This window comes from Serinus canaria, chromosome 12 (genome assembly GCF_022539315.1).
Source record: "Serinus canaria isolate serCan28SL12 chromosome 12, serCan2020, whole genome shotgun sequence".
NCBI lineage: Eukaryota > Metazoa > Chordata > Aves > Passeriformes > Fringillidae > Serinus > Serinus canaria.
Window position 1 is genome coordinate 17,741,952 of NC_066326.1, and position 22,001 is coordinate 17,763,952.

Consider the following 22,001-nt stretch of genomic DNA (forward strand, 5'->3'; position numbering starts at 1 on the left):
TAGTGCCATGGATTAGGTGGTAATTAGTGCCATGGATCAGGTGGTAATTAGTGCCATGGATCAGGTGGTAATTATTGCCATGGATCCCTTTGGTTTGCTGAGCTGGAGGCTTTGAAGGGCCAGTGAAGTGTCAGGACATTTCTGGAGGTCTGTGTTGATTATAAAATCCCAGAGGTGAAAGAGAACAGGTCCAGCCTGTTTGCTGGGACATCCTGACATGGAATCCTGTTAACATCAACAGGAAATTGTCCTGAAAAGGGGTTTTGACATTATTGTTAATCCGTGATGGACAGGAAACAGCCACTGCAAACTGGACCATTTGTAATGTGTAATTGAGGTGGCCAAGGAAATGTACTTAAAAATCCCTAATTCCCACTCACATTTTAACAAGGTGTGACTAAAGGTAGAGAACTCAGGTGTTTTTTTTTCATTTTATGATGTTTTTGAGGACCACATGTCCCAGGCTGCAGTTCTGAATAATTCAGTATAAAACAGACCCCTGACCTGTTGGGAGTTTATCCCAACAAATTAAGCTCTACCTGTGCACTACTAAATTAAAAATATAAAATAAATCTGCAACTGTAGTAAACTTTTGGTTATAATTTATTTTTCATTTTGATGTTGAGGAAAATGCCCAGAAATTTTGTGAACAATTTAAAATGCAAACCAGGAGTTCCCAGGCCCTGCTGGCTGAGTGTGGTGTCACCTCTCACTGTTGAACTCCAAATATTCCCCCTTAGCTCTGTTTTTATAGCTCTGCTCCCTCCTCCACCTGGAGGGGAGCAGGGGATGGTTCATGGGGACACATCCCCAGAAATCTTCATTATCCAGACATAATCAGTTATTTTTGCACCCCACACACACTTCCAGCTCATATTTCTTTATATTTTGTGAATGGTTTTGTAACTCTCAGAACTTTGAAGGTTTTGTTTTTGTCCTGGTTCTGAGGTGAATTTTAGCTCTCTTGGTTTGAACTGGGCTTTGCTGCCTTTGAAATAATCTATCATGACATAATGTGCCCCCCAATTATTTTCAATTTTATTTTTATACATAATATTATGATAATAAAAAAAATCAAATGTAATGAGAACCAAATAACTCAGCCCTATATTTGTTCTTTCCAAATGTGATTTTTTTTCCCTGCCTAAAACAAAGAATTTCAAATAGCAAGCAGTAATTTCCAATGGTTTCTCCAAAGAACAGCATCTTTTTAAGCTTAAATATAGTTAGATTTAATTGCTTACCTCTCTGCAAGCCTTGGAGCCTGTGTGTTCTGCCCAAAGATTTGCAGCAAGGCTGAAACAGCAGCCAGGAAAAGTCACAGAATTTCTGTGGCTGTCTCCAGTCCTTGGGTCACAGAGCAGAAAAAATAATGGGAGCTAATATGTCTTTGCTACTTCTGGGATATAAGCTGAGGAAGAAAATCAAGTGAGATTTGGATTTCTGTTTCTGCAGGCACAGGCACTGGGTTTACACTGGGCCAACAATTCTGTGATGGAGAGCAATTAAAAAAAATATTAAAACTATTAAAAAAATAGGCCTGAACAAAAAATATTTCTGACTGGGGGTAATTTTGTGTTAATTGAGGACCTCTCCTAGAGCAGAGCCTCTCTTGTCATTTCCAGCTGTGCAAAAATCCCTGGCATGTGGCCCTGAAATGAGAGAATATATCCATCTGCTGGGAAATACAAGCAGCAAGAGAGCTCAGTGTGTCAGGATTGATGCATGAGAGAAGTGGGGAAATTCCTGGGATTGAGTTTTTCCTTTTCCTTGAGGACCAAGGCACTGCTGGGTATCCAGTGTGCTTGAAGAGCCCAAGCTCAGAGGTGGTTTTTTCTAGATTTTATTTTTATTTTCAATTTTTAATTTCTATATTTTTCTATAATTTTTTTTCTATATTTTCCCTCCCCTCAGGAGTTAAGCCTTGCTTGCCAGCAGTTCAGACTCAGCCACTAGTCCCAAAGAAAATTTATTTCTCAATAGCAGGCCATCTAAAAGCCTTAATGGATTCAATGAGGCAGAAAGAAGGAGCAAAAGGACAGAAACAAAAAAAATAAGAGAAAGATGTGTGGAAGGGAAAAAAGAAAAAAAAAAGAAATAACTAGGGCCCATTGTAAGAGCCCAGGAAAAGGAACTGGGCAGGAGGATTGTATCTCCTGAAGTGTCTTTTGTTTCAGGCTGAAGTGACAGCAAAGAATGGCCCTTCATGGTGAGGCTTTGGCTGTGGCCAAGGCTGATGTCTGCATTCAGAGGGGGAAAGTAGAACATTCATGAGATGCATGCAGAGTTCCTGCTCTCTGCCTCCTCTCCCTGAGCTTTCTAAACTCTTTTTTTTTTTTTTTTCCTCCACTCTCCTGGGCTCTGAGCATTTAAGGACACCTCGGGTTTGTTAAAAAAATATTTGATTTTTGTGTTTCTCGTTGGTTTTCCTGACCTGTTTGACTGCTGGGGAAGGTTTCATCTTTAGAAAACTTCAATAAAAAGTGTGGTTTTATGATTTCAGTCCTTTCCAGCTGCACCTTAGAGGGGAAATCCACTTTTCTATGAATATTTAGGGTGGATCTGAGCCCTGGCCCACAGCTGAAGAGAGTAAAAAGGGTTTCAGGGCACTGAGGGGCAGCTCAGGGCACCTGCAGGTGGGAGAGGTTTTGGGCAGAGAAATCACCTGGGCTGGGAACTTAAAATATGAGCAGAGGCTGGAGGGCCAGCTGGGAGATTTGCTGTGACAATGCAGGGAAAATAGCTGCAAAATTCAAGGGAAAGCCCCAGGGCACAGATGAGCACAGCAAACCCTGGGGGAATAAAGAACTGATTGGCTCAAGGTAACACATTCAGCTCCTTTTTGCCACTGAGGCCACCAGGGAACTTTTAGCTCATTATCAAAATTACACTGGCCCAGCCAAGAGGCTTTAGCAGTGTGACAGCTGCACTCATTTATTCAGAGTGTGATCTCTTCATGGTTCAGAACCTGCCCTTCCTTACCCATCCTCTTCCCCAAATTTATAGCCAAAACACAACATTTTCCATTTATTATCATTGTGACATTTCCCACTTATTGTCATTGTTGATGCACATGTCAGGGTTAAAATATCATTCCTTCAGTGCTGCTGGCTGGGATTGACACCTGAGGGGTTTCCAAAGCTGCCCTTCCCAAAACTCTGTGGCTGCCATGTCCTGGTCTCTGTGTGTGCACAGAAACTGCAATGACTATTGCAATTTCTGTGCAGAAATTCACAGCTTTTCTCCAGTCTTGCTTTGTTTTTTTGGGCTATTATTTGCACCTCTTCTGCAGGAGCACACAGGGATACACAAACATTTATAGCTCTGACTTTCCTAATGCTGTTCTAATTTCATATTTTTTTCCCATGACACAGAACAGCTACAACTCCCTGTTCTCACCCAGGCTGTTTGTCCTCAGCTCCTGCTGATCTGTCCACCTTTAGGGCTGGCTCCTTAGCTGCAGTTTCAGGTATCCATTCCCATACCCTGCATGCCCAGGCTGTATTAACCCAAATTCCTGCCAGTGGGAAGGCAGGCTCTGCTTTCTGCAGCCAGCCAAGTCCACATTTCTGCCTTTATCTCCAGTGTGAAGATGTCTTTGTAGTACAAGTTTTGTTTACAAGGCTGTCCTTGTGAGATTTACAAACTCGAGTCCTGTATCCCACCCCAGTGTCAGCTCCTGTGGCTCAGACCCAAACTCACTCCCAAGAATGGCAGAGCTTAATGAAATGAAATAAATTGCTTCAGGAGGAACAAAGGCAGCTTCAGGCAGCTGCTGCTGCTGGGCTGGTAACTAAAACACATCCCCAGGAGGGAGCTGGCTGCTGGGCACCTGCTATTCACTCTGCTGCTGCTGCAAAAAACCTGTGTGCCCCAAAAATGCAAGGAAGAAACTCAAAACATCCCCTGTCAGCTGCACTGTGCCATGGAAAGCAGACACCTTGGACAGTTAGTAGATAGTGGTGGTGTGGAAAGTGTAAGGCACTGCTGTTAATTAAGTTAATTAAAAAAATAAACAGGTCTGAACAGTGCTTATATTCCTGACATGGGGTAACTCTGTGTTTATTGAGGAGCTCTCTCAGAGCAGAGCCTCTCTTGAGGCCTTGCCATTTCCAGTTGTGCAAAAATCCCTGGCATGTGCCCCTAAAATAAGAGAATATGTTCATCTGCTGGGAAATACAAGCAGAAAGAGTAAAAACATTCTGGGTTCTTTCCTGTGGGTGTAAAATGTGTTTGGGAGAATTGCAGTGCTCAAGGTCAGTGAGGATTTCTGAGCTTTGGTTTGGGTGTCCCTTGTCCCTGGAGTGCCTTGCTGAGGGTGGAATCTCAGTGCTCCAAGTGTGGGATTGTCAGGAAAATTAACCCACAAGCACCAGAGGTTTGTGTCCAAAAAGGAGACAGAAGAGCCCTTTTTTGGCTTTATTCCAATAAAGGGACAGGCCGTGGGGCATCCCCTGGGCTCTCTCCAAGCCTCCTTTTTATCCCAATTCCCCATTTCCCTTCTCTCTTTCCCCATTTCTGAGGCACTTGAGAGGTTCAGACATCCCAGAACACCTGATCTCAGAGATTCCCCTCTAATGTACAACCCTCCCTTTTCATTTTTAATTCTTACTGAATTTAGGGGTTTTTCTTCCTCATTGTTTCTTTCATCTCTCAATATCTAATTTCATTTCTCAGCCAACCTACAGTTTATTTGTAAAAGCAAATCTCTTTTTCCATTCATCAATCAGTGGAATCCTTCCCATGGTTTCTTTTATCTCCCAGTGCTGGTTTTATCCACCAGCAGCCCCACAGACAAATCTGCCACTGCTCCCAGGATGAGCACAGGGAGAGCTCTGTGCTCCCCAGGGAGGGCCCTTTACATCCCCAGAGCAGCCACTGGGGATCTCTGCTGGGCTGAGAGATCAAAGCCTTTCCCTGACAGAGAAAATCAGTCTGTGGCAACCATGGACTCCTCACCCACCCTCTCCTCAGCCCAAGGGTTTTACTGTGTGGTCCCTCTCATTTTTTCTATGCACACACCACCTTTTCTTCTCAAACCCACCAACTGATTGCAGCAGTGTCAGATTGGTGTCCTACAAGGCAGCCTTGAGCTGATTGAGCAGCTCCACTTGGAGGGGAAGTTAGAGAGCAAGAAACCCTCATCAAGGTGTGACAAACTGCTTCAGGGGGGTGGAGTGGCCACAGGGAAGGGAAACGTGGAGCACCAGGGTCAGGGTGATAAGGGTGCTTGTTGGTCTGAGTGGTGAGGCCATTTGTTGTCCTTTTGTTATTATCCTTAATGCACAAGGAGGGTTCTGAATGCTTCATGGTGCCTCCATCTCCCAGCTGTCACCATGGAGATAAGAGCTCCTGCTGCTCATGGCTGACAGAACTGGGCTGTCTGCTGGGGGCACACAAACACCTTTCCCCAAAGAAATGACAGCTCTTTATTCTCCTGAAAAAGTCCTGGGCTCCCAACAGAACCACAGAATCACTTTTCCACTTTGAGGGTGCTCACATGCTGGAACAGGTGCCCAGAGAGGTTACAGAGTTTTTGTATTTGGAGATACTGAAAATTCATCAACTCCTTGAGCCCACCTGATCTTTTCCTCCTGGTTTGTGCAGTGAAATGCTCTGCATGCCATTCCCGTGCCCTTCCCATGATTCACAGCCTGAATCACACTGAATTTCTATGGCCCTAGAATCAGGACAGAGAACATTCCAAGGCAGGGCCTGTCTGTTTAACAGCTGTGTCATCCAGGCAAAGATCAAGGTCTGCCACATATGGTTTGGGGTTTTATGGTTTGCTTGGAAGGGACAGGACAGTCCATGGATTCAGGGAATATCCTGAGTTAGGAGAGACCCAGCAGGATCACCCAGTCTGCTGGCCCTGCACAGACACCCCAACAATCCCACCCTGGGCACCCCTGGCAGTGGAATCCAAACTCTCCTGGAGCTCTTGGGAATGTCACCCCTCCCTGGGCAGCCTGGGCAGTGCCAGCACCCTTGGGGACAGAACCTTTCCCTGATCTCCAGCCTGACCCCCCAGCCCAGCCCCAGCCTTTCCCTGGCTCCTGTCCCTGTCCCAGAGAGCAGAAATCACCAGAGCTGCCCCTCCAGGGGAGGGCTGACCCTTTTCCTTCAACATCATGATTACAAAAACCATCAAAAGAAAAAAAGGTGGGCCTGTGCTAAAGGATATCTCTGCCTCCCAGTTTACAAATATTTTTTTCCCCCCAACTTTTACTGCACAAGATTAAACAGTGCTGTGGTGCCCAGAAAACTGCAAAAGTTTTCTCTAGATTCTAGATTTTCTCTAAATCTCTAGGTTTGGAGATGGCCACTACCAAACCTGCTGGAGTGCTTGGAGGATGGACAGGGTAATTTTCAAAGAAAGTCTCACCTATGATTCATTTGGTGCAAAATTCTTTTCACCATTGAATTAATGTTCTGTATTTGTAATATTTGCAATTATTTGAAATGTTATGCATTTGTTTGGTGACAGCAGAGCCTGGCTGACACATTGATCTTTTCCCTGGCACCTTTCACCTTTTGAGGGTTTTACCTCAAAAACCCTCAAAAGGTGAAAATGTGGTTTTACCACATTTTTACCTTTTTGTGGCTGGAAAACCTCCCCTATAATCCTTTGGTCATAGCATTTCTCAGACTTCATCCAGCACTTTTTTTTTTTTTTTTTACCTCAGTGCTGGTGTTCATTTGGGAGTGTGTTTTTGTATTGTTTGATTTTTTTTTTTTTTTTTCTGAATGAAAAGTGAGGAAAATCAAGCAGGAATCTAAGCTGGAGATGATAAGGAATGTTCTCGTAAATCCTGATTTTACTGGAAAATGTTGATTCACTGCAACGAATCATTGAAGGAAATCCCTTGTATAATATAATACTATATAATATTAGATAAGTAGAAATAAGATTTATTATATAATCCATAATCATTCCATGAAGACAGGAAACCCAGTGTCATGTTCTGCAGGAAGAATCAGAGAGCAAACAAACCCTGGACCAGGAGAAGGAGTTGGCCCAAAATTCGGAGTCCATTCCAATGCACATTTAAGATCTTACACATTTTGAAGTGAGAGGAAAAATCATCTCCTGCCCTGCAGCTCTATCTGCTTGAAGGTTAAACATTTTTAGGATGGGTCAGGACCTGAGGAGTGAGAACTGGAAGGGCTGTCTAGACTAAGTAACAATTCCAATTAATTCAATGCCTTATTGAGCCCCCATTTCTGCCTGTGTAAAATCAATTAAACTGGAAATTCAGGTGAATTCTGTGAAAATAATTCTGAATTATTTTCACAGAAATGGGGGTGCTATGAAGAACAGCCATCCCATATTACACATTTTTTTTAAGCAAAATGCAAACTTCTGGGTCTGTGTATAACTCATGGTGTCAGGTTTGTCTGTGAAGGTGAACTAGATGGCATTGAGAGCTCTGGAAATCCTAGAAGGTTCTGGAAAGGAACAGCTTTGTTTTGATAAACTGGTACATTTTAAACACCTTTACAAAATGGCAAAAAAACCCCCAACTCTCAGTTGATTAATTAGTCCTAATTTATATTTAAAATTCTTCCTGATTGATTTTTAGAGTTGACTTTTACTTGATTAAATAGAAGTCTTTAATTCTGAGATATTTGTGGCTCTGCAAATTCCCTCCTTGATGGGAGCTCTACATAAACACTTTGCTTGCAGTGATGAGCTCAGCCAAGATGCTGAAATTTGCTTCCTCCCCATCAGTCTTCCTCTCCCTGCCCACAACCACAGGGCAGCTCTTCCTCTTTGTGCCTCTGAATTGTAAAGAAAAAATCAAATTACAGTTAGAGGATGCTGTTTTGCACTGGGTTATCAGCACCATTTCTGGAGGAGATAAAACAATAAACTTCAATGAATTGTCTTTTCTTGGTAGGAAACCCACAGAACCCAAAATATCCACTGCTTTTAAAGAAAGACATTCCAGATGCCAGGGACAATAACACCAAGATTTTAGCACTGGGAATCTGCTTTTGTATTTCCACTGGGAGAGCTGTGTCTGCTTGCCAAACTCTAGTGCTGGTTTTGCTCAAGGCTTTCTGCCTTTGAGAATTCCAGCCCAGCCCTTCCCCACAACCAGAGGGCAGCTCTTCCTCTTTGTGCCTCTGAATATTAAACAAAAAATCAAATTACAGTTAGAGGATGCTGTTCCTGGTAGTCTTACAAGTGAATGTTTTGGGGCAGGACCTGGTAATAAAAGAATTTTTACTCAAAAAAGAAGGAAATCTGATATTTTTACTTATTAAGTAGGAGGTCTGTAGACCTCATCAAAAGAACCAGCAAGCCTGAAGAGCAATTTTAGCAGAAGGAAGACAAATCTTAATTTTAATTCTCCTGGGCAAGCTGGAAACAAACCCAGCTGTTGGAAGGAGCTGGGAAATGACACATATTTAACCAACTTGCTGCTGCTTAAGGAATATTTATGGGGAGCAGGAGCTCCTCATGGAAGTGAAATTTTCCTTTATTTCAGCTGGGAGGATGAGCTGCTGCTGTGCCTGGATGCTGTCTGCCCTTGGTGCTGTCTCATTGTTTTCCAGTTTTAGCTGCAGGCCTGGGTTTCTGATGGAGTTTTTGGATTCAGCCTTCCACCAGGACTTCTCTCTCTTTTGGAACTTTGGGCCACGGGCAGGCAGTTTTGTGAAGACAGAGATTTTTGGAATGGAATTTGGGAAGTGCTGAAAAGTGTATAAAGTCAGACCAAATGTAAAGAATAATCTGAATAATAATAAAGAATAATGCAAAAAAGATGGAAATTAGGTTTTTTCACCCATTTTTAACATGGGATTAAGGCTTCTAAATAACAACTTGGGCTGGTGAAGCATTTTTCATTCAAGAGAGAGCTCCCTTCTGCCCATTCAGTTAAACGAATGCCAAACCAAAATTAGGCAGAACGTTTTGATTTGGGGTTTTATTTTTTGGTTTTTATTTGTTTTTTTAATTGACTCAATGAATTTTGGAGTGAAGTTTTCATTTAATTGTGAAGAAAACCATTCCAGCAGGGCTCAGACTTTCATTTATTTATTTATGTATTGCCTTCACCACTGTGTGGAAAAAAATCTGGGCTTGCACAGCTCTGCCAGGTAGGGATTTGTCTGTGTCCCAGGCAGTGACCTCAGTGTGAGGTGGTGCTGGAATTATTCCTTCCTGCAGTTATTATTTCATGTGGAAACTTTTGCTCCCTGTGATCACTCAGGCTCTCCCATCCTTTCACCCCTTGTCCTCTCCTGGCCCCTCTCTTCTGCCTCATCCCATTGAATTTTCATTCCCAAGGGATTTTCCTTTTGGATACTCATTTCTCAGACCTGAAATCTCATGACATTTTCATAGCTGCTGGGGTTGGAATTTATTCCTGCCCTCACACGTGATTCAGTGGGAATTCAGAAGGAAATCTGCAGTTCACAGGCAATCTAGTTAAGGTTGGTTTCACAGAATTGTTCTGGTGCAAGATTCCCTCTGTGGATAAAACAAGATGACAAAGAGAAGATGATGCTGAATAAATCCATGAAACACACAGGGAAAAGAGAAAAATCAGCCCATGTGCTGATTCCAACCCCTCCCCTCATCCCACTCATACAAATCCACTTGCTGCTCTTCTCTTGGGTTTTTGCTGGTGGTTCTTTCTCTGCCTATGAAATTTTACCTTTAAAATGCAGGTGGACCTCGAATGTGCTCCCCCTTTTGACATCCTTTTAAAAACCTTGTGAACCTGCTGTCATTCCTTTATTCCATTTATGCCATTTAACTTCTAAATCCAATTAATGTGGAAAATCTCCCTTTTCAGTTGTAGCTCTGTAGAGTCAGAGGAACAAAAGCCTCTTTTCCCAGCAATGCTGCATGGCATATTTCACACTTTGAAAAAGAAAATCTTTTATCTTGTTTATCATCTCGGTAGGTTGGTACCATCTAGGAAATCAGAATTTCTGAAACTGGCAAATATCGGTGAGGTCAAGTCTGGTTTGACTGTGGCTTGTGGAACAATTTAAAAACTTTTTTTTTTTAAAACCTTTGATGGAAATACTGCCCCAAACAGGATTTTTTTGTCTGGCTACCCAGACAGCAGAGCTGCCAGGCAGGGGTATGATAATTATATTTCTACATTTGTGCCAGTTTGTTTCCCTGGATAAAAAAATTTCTCTTTTCCTTCTGGCATCACTGGGTGGAATTTTGGTTCCTGAGCAGTTTTTCCACTCAGGAGTGTAGTGTAGTGTGGGTACAGTTGTGTTTCTCTCTGGTTCTCCATGCTCATGGTTCCAAATAAATAAATAAATAAAGTTAAATTACACCAGGATTAAAATACTCTGTGAAAAATAAGGATGAGCAGGGCATGGGAGCAGGTCTGATTTTCCATAAACACCTGAACAGTGATTTCTGGCACATCTCTGGCAATTCCTGCACTGATATTCCTCATGTTCACAGCCCAGTGGAGCAATAGAGGGTTTTGGAGGACAGGGCTTAGCAAGCCAGGAATTTTCTGAGCCATCAAGATAAATTTTATCCCATTTATAAAACACAGTTGGCTCCTTATAGTGCAAACAAGCTTGACCATTGCAGCTTGCAGGGGAGAATTCCATCCCCCTCCTGGCCCCCAGGTGATTTTTAGCTCAGGAACTCTGGCTGTGTGTCCTTAGCCCAGCAAAGGAGGAAGGCTCACAGCTTCATGCTGCTGTGAGGAAGAGGGTGAAGCTCAAGTGGGGCTCAGGTGGAGCTCAGGTGAAGCTCAGGTGGAGCTCAGGTGGAGCTCAGGTGGGGCTCAGGTGGAGCTCAGGTGGAGCTCAGGTGATTTTTAGCTCAGGAACTCTGGCTGTGTGTCCTTAGCCCAGCAAAGGAGGAAGGCTCAGAGCTTTGTGCTGCTGTGAGGAAGAGGGTGAAGCTCAGGATGCTCTGCAGGAACTTTGGCCAAAGAAATCTGATCTGGGGCTCTGAGAGCTCCGTGGGTTGGGGCTCAGTTGACTGCATGGAAATCTTCCTCCTTATTCTCCCAGCAGGGTTATCCTGAATTTCTCCTACTCATCCTCAAAAGCCAGATCCCCTCACCCTGCAGCATGGTCTGCCTGGAGTGCTCCCAAAAACTCCTTTTCATTTAGGACAAGAAGTTCTGCACTCCCAGGGGACAAATTGGAGCCCAGGCACAAATCTGTGCTGTTGAGATATGAAAAGGCAAAACTGAAATCCAGCTCAGTTCTCAAAATCTTCACTCATGAAATCGTTTCATAGGTATCTGGATATTTATGAACTAACCTTGAGTGACAGCTAAGCCTCTTCAAGGTTTTGGTATTTAAATTTCCAGTATTTGCTACTCAGTTTATTTCCTATTCTTTGATACTTAAAGTTTGTGGCAGTCAATAAAATATCAATTTTCAGGATCTTTGGTTCCAATGTACTTTCAGTCAAGCACCCAAGGATAGTTCAGAGTTGTTGGGTGCATTTCCACCTACTTGTATGTCTAAATATCATTGTCAAATTTTCTTTCAAGCACATTGTGAGAGGAGAACTTGGTGCAGAAACTCGCCTGCCAGAAATTTTTATTTTGTTTCCAACTGCTTAAACATTGGCATGGCTCTGACAAGGGTTTAAAAAAAGCATTTTGAGCATTGGGATGCAAATGAACATACCAAGCAATTAAAGTCAATTAAAACAGGATGTGGTGTAATTAGGAACAGTTGTGTTCACATTGATATTCAGAGAGGTTCGATGTGTTGAAAGAAAAGAAAACAATTCAGGAAACTTTTAATGCTCCACAGATGTGATGCTGATGCTGATAGTGGCACTGATTCCTAAACTCCCCATCCTGCCTCCTTTCAGGAGCTCCTGGGGAGGGGACAAAATGGGAATTAATGGCTCTGAGCACAGTGCACTCACCTGCTGGAGTGAGAGTTCCTCCATTTTTGAGGGGACCTGATCAGGCACATGAGATCATTTCATGTTTGGGGTTAAATAGTCTGAAAATCCAATTTTAGCTCATTAATTACAAAAATATGTCTGAGAATCCTTTCACAGGTCATTCTTTGATGCATCCCTTTCATTTCCACAGGAGACAGACATTGGACTCCTCAGTTTAAACCACATATTTTTGAAGTTATATTTTTCACCAAATGATTTTTTTTCCCATTCTTGCAGCTTAGCTAGTTTTGACTGGTTCAAGGCAGGGGGAAGAGTAACACAGGTGAAAATGGCCACAGGAAATTACAGAGTTAAATTTATAGAGAGATGGTTATCACATAAAGAAGATATTGAAAGTGCCATGAAATTTATAATTTAATCCTTCTCTGAGTTTGAGATGCCATGTGCTGCTCTCAGGTTTGGGATTGTGAAACAGGACCAATTCTGCTCCATTTTTCCTTTGGAAAATGTGACTTCTTGCAGGGTTCCTGTTGCTGCCCATGCAGAGAACAAACTGATTTCTGGAAAAAAAAAAAAAAGTGTGGCCACGTATGTGAAAACAGAAATTGCTGGGGTTCAACACCTCAGACATTTTGCCTGGAGGTTCTTGGTAAGATAAGGGTTCTCTGTCAAATCCCAAGGAGATATGGATAGAATTTAACCTTTGGGCTTGATGAAATGCTTCTTCCTGACACCCAGACATGCAGGCAGAGCAGGCTGGAGGGTAATCAGTTATTCTGGGGTGACTGAGAATCCATGGCTTGCTTTGTTATAAAAGATGTGATTAATTGCTTGTTATCATGTGTTTGGAAATGATACACTCACAGAGGACTATAAAAGGTGCTCTGACATCTCCCACAAACCCTGAAGAGTTCAGAAGGGAGTATGGTTAGAGGACAAAACCACCTGCACAAAGACACCCAAAGCACTTTTCCTCCAGCAGACGTGAAAAGAAGATGGGTTTGCTGCAGCTGGGAGAAAATTCCCAGAATTCCCAGAATTGCCAGAATTCACCAAGTCCTTTTCTGCTGTTTGTTCCCTCCCCAGGTTGTGTATGTGACAGCCACCTTCCCCTACATCATGCTGATGATCCTCCTGATCCGGGGGGTGACGTTACCCGGCGCCTCCGAGGGCATCAAGTTCTACCTTTACCCCGACATCTCCCGCCTCTCCGACCCACAGGTAGGACATGGCTGCACCTCTGTGTGCCCTCCTGCCTGGCAGAAACTGCAGGAGCCCTTGGCTTTGAGGTCTGGACACAGGGGACTGCTGGGGGGTTGCACAGATCCCTTTGTGGGGAATGGATTCGTAGGGAATTCTCCCAGCCTGGCAGAGGGCTCACATGGTGTGTGCAAACCTGGAGAGGAGAAATGCTGATTGGGGAATGCCATGGAGCAGGACAGACATTGCTGAGAGAGAAATGGAACGAAAAACAAGATTTGAAGGATGGCCTTGCAAATCAGACTGGATACTTTAGAGAAATAGAACTGGGAAAGATGCATTGGAGTGGGACACACGAGGGGTAATTTTAGATGATTGGCTTTAAGGCATCCACAGCATGGTGTGGCAAAGAGCTGACAGCCAAGAAATGACAACAGTGTTTTGTAATTAAAAAATAGCTTCTGATTGTGGTGGTGTGGGTTATAACATCTGTATGGTCTCACCCTCCTCGTGAGACTGAAAATGGAATAAAAGTTCTTTAAATGCCTCTCAGTTTCCCCATCTCTGGCTCAGAAAAGAGCTTAATCCAGCCCCTCTCTTTGCCTGGCCTCTCCTGCCTGCAGAGATGGATGGTGAGGGCTGTTCCTTGGTGGAGATGAGGGAGGAAATGCTCCCAGAAGGAATCTGCCTCTGCCAGGTGCCAGGCTTTGCTCAGGTAGAAGGTTCCAGGCAGGTGGGATGTGCAGGAGGCAGGGGGTGCTGCACAGCAGTGCAGGGAAGGAAGGAAATGCAAGGAAATATTGCAGATATTCAGGTGCAGTGCCATCACATGGATGTGTCTGCTGAGTGCCCTCTGTTAAATGCAACTTGGGATTTAAAATGAGGAGGAAAAAATGGCTGGCAAAGAACTCAATAACCAAAAGTTACCCAGTCCCTCACTGGAGCTGTGGAATTGGGGATGGGGCTGTAAGGCCATGCTGGGTGTTGGAACAGGTCAGTTCTTAAATTGGAAAGGATTTTGGTTGATAAATGAGGATTTGCAGAGCCAGCTGCAGTTGGTGCTTCTGCCACTGAAGGACAAGAGTGTTGACACCAGCTCAGGGGGAACAAATTTAGCTGGGATTTTGCCATTTTTTGGTTCTTTTCTCATTCCAAACCTAAATCTCAGGCAGAATTAACAGAGGAATTATTCATTCAGATGATTGCTGTCTTTATAGCAGAATATGCAACTGAGGAGGAACCAAGTGCTCCAGCCAGGAAATCTGCCTGTTTTGTTGTTTCTAATGCAGAGCAGAACATGGAAAGAATGGATTAAGTTTGTGCTTTTTTTTTTTAAATTTCCAGGGACAGAGGATTACAATAGAACAGTTATTGTCCATCATGTGTGTGATATTGAAAGGGGAAAGTGGCACAATCTCTGTAGAACATGACAGGTTGCAGACAGCATTTACTGATCTGCTCTGGCACTGGGAAAGGCATTACCCAGTGTTTCTCCTGAGGCTATTGCATTATTAAATGGATCCTGAGAAGCAGACAGAAAAGAATTTGGGAATATTTGTCAAAATGAATTTTTCTAATCTGCTTACTGAAGATGTGGCAGCATAATTTTTTTAAATCTTTGCTTACTTTAGACATGTAGTTTTTAAAATAAAAAAAATAAAATGAAAGACAATAGAGGGGCTTCTTTGGGTAATTTCATTGGGGCATCTGAAATATCTGTAATGTTTGCTTTCAATAAGCAATATTTCTATGGAAAAAAAATCCAAAAAAATAAACAAACAAAACCCAACCAAACAAACAAAAACAACAACAAAGATATTTAAAAAACCCAAATAAAAAAAAAGTAAACAAAAAAAAGAAAAACAGAAAAAAAAGATTATTTAAAAAGATTGAAAATTTTAGATGAAAATTTGATCCTGTGGTGCCTTTTGGACCTGCCAGTGTGTGTGCTGTGTGTCAGCAGGGGTGGGAAGTGGAAGGGCTGTGAGAGTGCTGTCGGTGCTGGCTGCAGGATTCCACCTGCACCTGCAGCAGGGGTGGCCCCAGGTCAGCAGAGAAATGAGCCCTGGCACACAGGGAAGGGCAGGATTCCCTGGCACATTCCAGAGATTTGTTTGCACCTCCCAACAGGCTCAGCCTGCAGTGAATCCAGAGTCCAGCCTGGGCCCAGCTGAGCCCCAGGAGCCCAAAGCTCTTCTAGGCAGGACAGGGAATTGTGTGCTGTGTTTGTTGGGGCATTGCTTTGTTCTGCCCAGTTGGAGCTGGTGTTTGGCCAGCAGATCTCTGGTGCCCTGATCCGGTGTCACAGCCTGGGCAGTGTCTGTGTGGGCATGGAGGGCTTGGGATCATCACCCAGTGCCACCCCTGCCAGAGCAGGGACACCTTCCTCTGTCCTGGGGTGCTCCAAGCCCCAGTGTCCAACTGATGTCCTCCTGCCAAGGGTGCACACCCAAAATTCATGTTGTCCTTCCCATGGTTCCTGAGCATTTCTGTTTTAAAACTCATTGGTTTCACACTCAATGGATCCAGATCCCCCTTCTGGCTTTTCTTCCCATAGCAGAAAAAAAATCCCTGAACTGATGCCTTGTGCAGGCTGCCCTGGAGCAGAGGCTGGATGGAGTTAAGGAATAAAGCAGGGATTGATTCCAAGGATCTCCTCCATGGACCCACCTTGGGCAGCACCAGAGCCCAGCCAGGGCTGCACCCAAGGTGACCCAAAATGGCCCCAAAATGGGCACGGGGTCTCTCCCTGGGATCAGCTCTGCTCCATTCCCACCTTGCAGTTCACTGTCCCAGCCCAGCTTTAGCCCAGCCAGTCCCACCCTTGTTTTTCTCTCTCCAGCCCACGGGGTTTGTGCTCCTGGGCTGAGATTGGGATCATTTGTCCTTGGTGCCCAGCTGGAGCAGGAATTGTTTTGTCTCCCTGCTCTTGGCACAGCTCAGCATCTCCTGATGTGAAGCTCAGCCCCACACACTAAAGCAGCACAGAATGGGAAAATAGAAAAGCCAAACCCTGAGGCATCACAACTTGGCCTTGGACACTTCCAGTGGTGGGGCAGCCACAGCAGCTCTGGACACCCTGTGCCAGGGCTCACCTCCCTCTCAGGCAGGATTTCCTTCCCAATATCCCATCCAGCCCTGCCCTCTGCCTATTTGAAACCATTTCCTCTTCTCCTGTCCCTCCATCCCGTGTAAAAATTCCCTCTCAGTGTTTCCTGCAGGCCCTGCAAGGCCACAGTTCAGTCACCCCAAAGCTTCTCCTGTGCAGATGAACAATGCCAGCTGTGCCAGCAGAGCTGAGCTCTCTGCAGGAGCTCAGTGCTGCTGCTCCAGAGCTGCTTCCTTCCCTTGCCCAGGGCTTTTCTAGAGGCTCCTAACAGGATTTTGCCTTGCCTGTGGATTTCCCACGTGCCACTGACACCCTTGCTCGTGTTTGTCATTGAGGCAGGGCGTGCCAGCTTAAGGGACATCATGATTGCCAGCTTAAGGGACATCATGATTGCCAGCTCCAAGGAGGGTTCATGTGCTTATTTACTCCCCTGGTGCCACTTGTAAAGAAATTCGTGTTGCCATGACAATTTGCAAAGCCCATGGGTTGGTGGGAGCAGCCTGGGCAGCACTGAGGGCTGTGTCTGTCTGTCTGTCCCTCACCTGTGGGGCTGGAATTCCTTTTGGGAGTGCTTTAAGGTGCCAATTCCACCTCAGGCTCAGGGAGATTTTCCCTGACAAGTTCTTGTTCTTCAGTTGGATTTTAAACATCTTTTAATAGGAAAAAAGTGCCATGACAGAGATGGCAAACACCAATGCAGGTAATTGAAATTGAAATGTAATATTCATTGGTTTTAGAGAATTATTTTTGTGTTGGAAAAAACTGTCATTCCACCAAAACTGCAATAGGTTGTTGAGGATGATGAGTTCAATACTTGAAGAAAGCTCTCAGACTAATGGATGAGATCTTGAGTCAATTCTCAGGAAACAGAGGAAGCTTAGTTCTTCAGACTTAAAACTAGAATTTGGCACAAGGAGTTTTATTTTAAAAACAGATTTTGGTGCAGCTTTAGTGCACCTTTGAATGGCAGTAAGATGGATTTAGAGGCATTCTCCACTTTCTGGAAATGCAGAATTCCATGTTCAAACCCACAGATCCCAGGAGAAGCTCCCCCACTCCCTAAACCTCTTGCCAGTTGGTTCTGGAGCTTTTTGCCAAGGAGCACAGCTGACCCTACCTGGAGATTGGTGCTCCCAGTTTCCATGTTTACTCATTTCAGTGCATTCACTCCCTAGTGCCAGAGCATCAATCATGTTGACCAGCAGAATTTGTTTTCCTCTTCAGCTGCAGTCCTGTTCCAATAAGATTTCAGGGAGGGTGCTGGGTCTGCATGAGGAGAGAGGTATTTGAGCCCCACAGCCAGCTATGCTCACTGGGCATTAAATAAATGAAATTTCTCTTCAAGGCTCCATCCAGTTTGAAGTTCTGGACTCTTTTGTCTTTGTGCAATTTGCATTCCGTGGTGGGTTAAAGCTTTGTGAGCAGCTATTCATCTCTGCAGCTCCCCTCAGCTTCCAAGGGCTCCATTTCATTGTTATGTTCTGTGTTCCCAGCAGACCCAGCCCTCTGGCTCTGAAAATGCCATTTTTTGTCATGTGTACAGCTCCCACCAATCTCTTGGTGTTGCCTCAGTGGAAGCTGCAACAGTCTGGAGCTCTGTTTAAGCCTCAGAAGTGTTTCCCTTCATCAACAAAAAGGTCTCAATAATCTTCATGCCCAAATTGGCTTGAAATCTCTCCCTCTGCCCAAATCTGGGAGACACAGGTTGGCTGAAATGAGGGATCTTTGCTGAGTTATAACCCACACAAAAGCCCTGCTTCAGCAATTAATGGGATTGTTCTGGGGTTGTTGTGCAGGGCTGACTCCGAGCGTGGTTCTGCTTGTCCCTGCCCAGATTTGGGGTGATTGTCATTGTGTGTGCTGCTCACTGAGCCCTTCTGGACAAAACATTTGGCTCTTTGTAAGGGGATTGTGCAAGCATTTGTGCCTGGAAGAAGCTTAGGGAGGGGCAGATGTAGCAGTTTGGTGGGTCAGGAAGCAGCAGTGTGGATAATTGTGTGGAAAATCACATCAATTTAACCCCTGCTGTAACAGTGGGCTGTTAAAAAGGGAAGGAAAATAAGAATAAAGCTTTCTTCTTTATTGTATGTATGCTAAAAATTGGCCAAGTTGCTGTTGTTTTGTTTTTATTTTTTTTGTTTAATTTTAAAGTTGTGAATTGTTTTAATGAACACATTCATGAGGGCATCTCTCAGCACAGCCACAATAGCACAGGACAGCTGATTTCCAAAACCTTGGAGAAATTTCCCTTTCTCTGTGGGAAGAACACAGCTTGTAGCTCCTCTCTGATCAACTCTCACGTGAATGTTGAGCTTGAGGAGCACAGCCAGATTAATCAGGAACAGGAAAACTCAGAGCCATGACAGGTAAATCAGTTTTAGGTTTCTCAGGTCTTTTATTTGCAGTGGGGAAGGAAAAAAAATGGCAATACATTTTATGGTGGCAGAAATATTTCTGTAATTCTTTGGTAGCTCAGCCAGAATTCACTTTGAGGCAGGTGATGACTGGGAGAGGGCTCCCAGAAGGACTCTGCCCATCAATTTCCTTGGAGTTGAGGCTTGGCTGGCTGGCTTGAAGCCCTCTGGATTTTCCTTCTTGAAAATGAGCACCAACACATGAGTGCAGGGCAATGAGCATCAGCTTAACCTGACAACCCACTCACTCTGGGAAGGTTTGATCCTGCTGAGATCCCTCTCTTCCTTCCATTGCCCTCTGGATCAAAAAGTGCTTTCCCCTCTGTGGCATTTAGGCTGTTTTCAGAGAAAAAGAGAATTTTAGGACTTCTCTTTCAGAGAAAACACTTTTTTTCTGCTAGACAGTCACTCTAAAATAAATGCACATTGTTTATTTTCCCCCTGGAAATTGTAATTTTTCATTACATTTCCTTCATTTTCGTATTAGCACGAGTTTATTGTGGTGGTTTTTCCCCTCCCTGACGTGATGTTAATCTGTTTCAGCAGATAAATAACAGTATTCTTTTAGAAAGCTGCTGATCACCAAAACTGCAAACAATTGCTTTCCAATCAGTCTCATTCAAATACACATACAGATGAGAGAAATTTGGGAACACTGGATGAGTGTGGAGGTGACATTTCCTTAAATCCTGATCTGAAAACCCAAACTGCAAAAGCATTTGAGGATTTCTCTTCCCTTAACTTTCTATTTCCAAGATTTAGGGTGGCTGAGCTGCTCCAGGAAGAAGAAATGAGGAGATTGACTCAATTTTAGGATTTGCTGCCCTGGAATCCACAATCCTGTCGCCACCTCGAGGCCAGGGAAACCTTTTTGCAAGGCAGAGGAAAATCCTCTTTTCTGCCTCTGGGAGTGGAGCAAACTGCTGCATTCAAACATAAATGTCAGGGCTCTGCTTTCTCCAGAAAGAAAAAGGTTGTAAAAGAAATTTGGATTTCATTTTGGGAATGCTTTCATGTTCAGAAAACCCAGGTTGCTGAGCAGTGGATTTCAGACCTGTCCTGCATTTAAAGCTGCTGATCCTTTCAATGGAAACCTTGGGATTTTCAGCTGTTGGCAATGAAATTAACTCTGATTGCTGGAGAATTTTTGGATGCTTTTTTTGGTTTTTTTTTGCAATGTGACAGGTAACGACCTTAGAGGTCTTTCCAACCCTAATAATTCCATGATTCCCTAAGGGAAAGACTTGCAGTGGAATGAGAAAGTGCTCCATGGGATATCTTCAATAATGGTTAGTGAGTTTTAAGGGTAGTGCTTGGAAAAATGCTTCAGAGACAGGTCATACATCCTGAATCTTACCAGAATTTTGGCACTAATAAGTTAAAAAACCCCTCAGTGATTTACTGCAGTTTTGGCTTTTATAAGAGTTTGGGCAGCAATTAAAAAAAAAAAAAAAAAGAAATTAACTGGAAAAAATAGCAGCAATGAGAGGAGGAAGATGTCCAGCTCCTCTCACACTTGTGCAGTTCTGCTAAGGGGGTGGAATTTATTCTTTTTCCTCCACTTTCTTGCCATTCTCTGGATTGTTTCCCTCAGCAGGTATTCACAGTCTGAACCAGGTGTGAGTTGCAGTCAATAAAAACAAGAGTGAAAGTCAGAAATCCATTCAAAGGCTGCAAGGATGAAAATCCTCAGCCAAAATTCTCTGTATAACTGCAGCTTTTACCCCCTTTGATCAAGCAATAATGTAAATTTCAAAGCCTTCTCTCAGTGAAAGGGGAAAGCCTCGCTGCTGGAGGTGAGGTTCTTGTGGTGCTGTTAGGTAGGAATCCCCTACCCAAACTGAAACTTTACATTTTCAGATTTAAACTGGGAAAAGAATTAATTCTTCTCCAGGTCTGCTGTTTGCACCATCATTGCAAATTACTGAGCTTTGAAATTGTGAGGAATTAAATTCAAGGATGCAGCCCAATGTGATGCTTAAGAGATATTTTTCCTACAATTTTTCCTATTTTTCCTACAATTTATAACCTCCCCAATGAGGAACTATTTCCTTTAATATGTCCTGCAGATTTTGCACTGTGGATTATGAGGCTTTAAAGAGTAAAGAGAGCAGCAACTCCCAAATGCAGTGAAAGGGCAGAGGTGTTGAGCAAGGGCAGCAATCCCTCCTGGGGTGGATTCCCCATTTCCCCAAACCAAGGGCCAGCCTGGGAGCACATTGCATTTCCCCTGCTCCAAGGCAGCTGCAGCCCATTCTCTGCAGGAATCTGCCTGGGAGCACACATCCCAAAGGGATGGGATGGAGACACCCAGGGGCTTCTCCTGGGGCAGAAAACAGCTCCCCGTGCTGCCTGGGGTGTTTGCTCACCACATGGGGTTCTATGTTTTGGGAATGCTTCAGTGCAAATGTTTAGTGTGCATTGAAGTGGAAAGGTTTTGGGTAAATTTCAGTATTCTGTGAGAAAGGCTCAGTCTAAATTCCATACACAAATTTTGGGGTGTGTCAGTGCCCATCAGTCACCTTTCCATGGCCAGCTCTGGTTTATTGACCAGCATCTCGTGGTGACTGTGAATTTGGTGTGCCCAAATGTGATTTCTGAACTCCAGCCATGGCTCTGGGGTGTTGTTTCAAGCCCTGAACAAATGATTTGCCTCCTTCTCCCCACGGTTTCTCCCTGTGTCTCGCTCAAGCAGCAGCGAGCTGAGCAGGTTTGGGCAGTGGGAAGGGACTTGTTGGGAGAATGGGCTCATTTTTGGGATTTCTCTGGGATTTCTGGGCCACATGGAAGCTCCTCCAGCTGTCCCTGCAACCCCTCAGCAAGCCTGGCAGTGGGGAGGCACCATCTGAGAGTCAGAGAGGTTTTAATTGCAATTTAATATCCGATTTTATGGCTTGTGCAGCTGCCACTGGAGGGAGACAGGATCCACACATTAACTCAGAGCACGGGCATGACAGCCAGAGATTTCCCACTGCTTTCATGGTGGAATCTGGAAACAAACACAAGGGAAACTTAGAGGGCCTTTTTTGCATAAATTTGAACATTTAAAGGATTACAAATAATACCAGTGACTTCACCCTGTCAGCTACTTTGGAAGTCCAGGATTCAAGCAGAGAAAAGCTGTTGTTAAAAGTCCATATTTGAGATGAAATTCAGAACTGGTAAAATAAAATGCTAAGTGACAGATGGATATTAATGAGGAAATAATATTAGGGAGCTTGCACACAATGGGGGGGTCAGGAAGGGAAGCAAATGAATATTCCCTGTTATTTCTGTGATGCAAGTGGGTTTGTGATACCATATAAATCGAGGCACTGGAGATACAGAGCTATTTTAAGAATTGCTAGTAGGATTCTTAATCCCATTATTCCAGAGGAATGAGAGAAAAAAGGAAAAGATGAGATTGCTGCAC

General features: G+C 44.0%; 1 protein-coding gene across 1 annotated transcript in view; it reads left to right on the forward strand.

The window, feature by feature from the left end:
* The window catches only part of SLC6A11 (solute carrier family 6 member 11), a 92,936-nt gene that overhangs the window by 33,359 nt on the left and 37,576 nt on the right, over nucleotides 1-22,001 (forward strand). Inside the window, exon 6 of the mRNA XM_009090977.4 lies at nucleotides 12,953-13,087. Coding sequence (XP_009089225.1) covers nucleotides 12,953-13,087 — 135 coding nt within the window. The remainder of the gene's footprint in view (nucleotides 1-12,952; nucleotides 13,088-22,001) is intronic.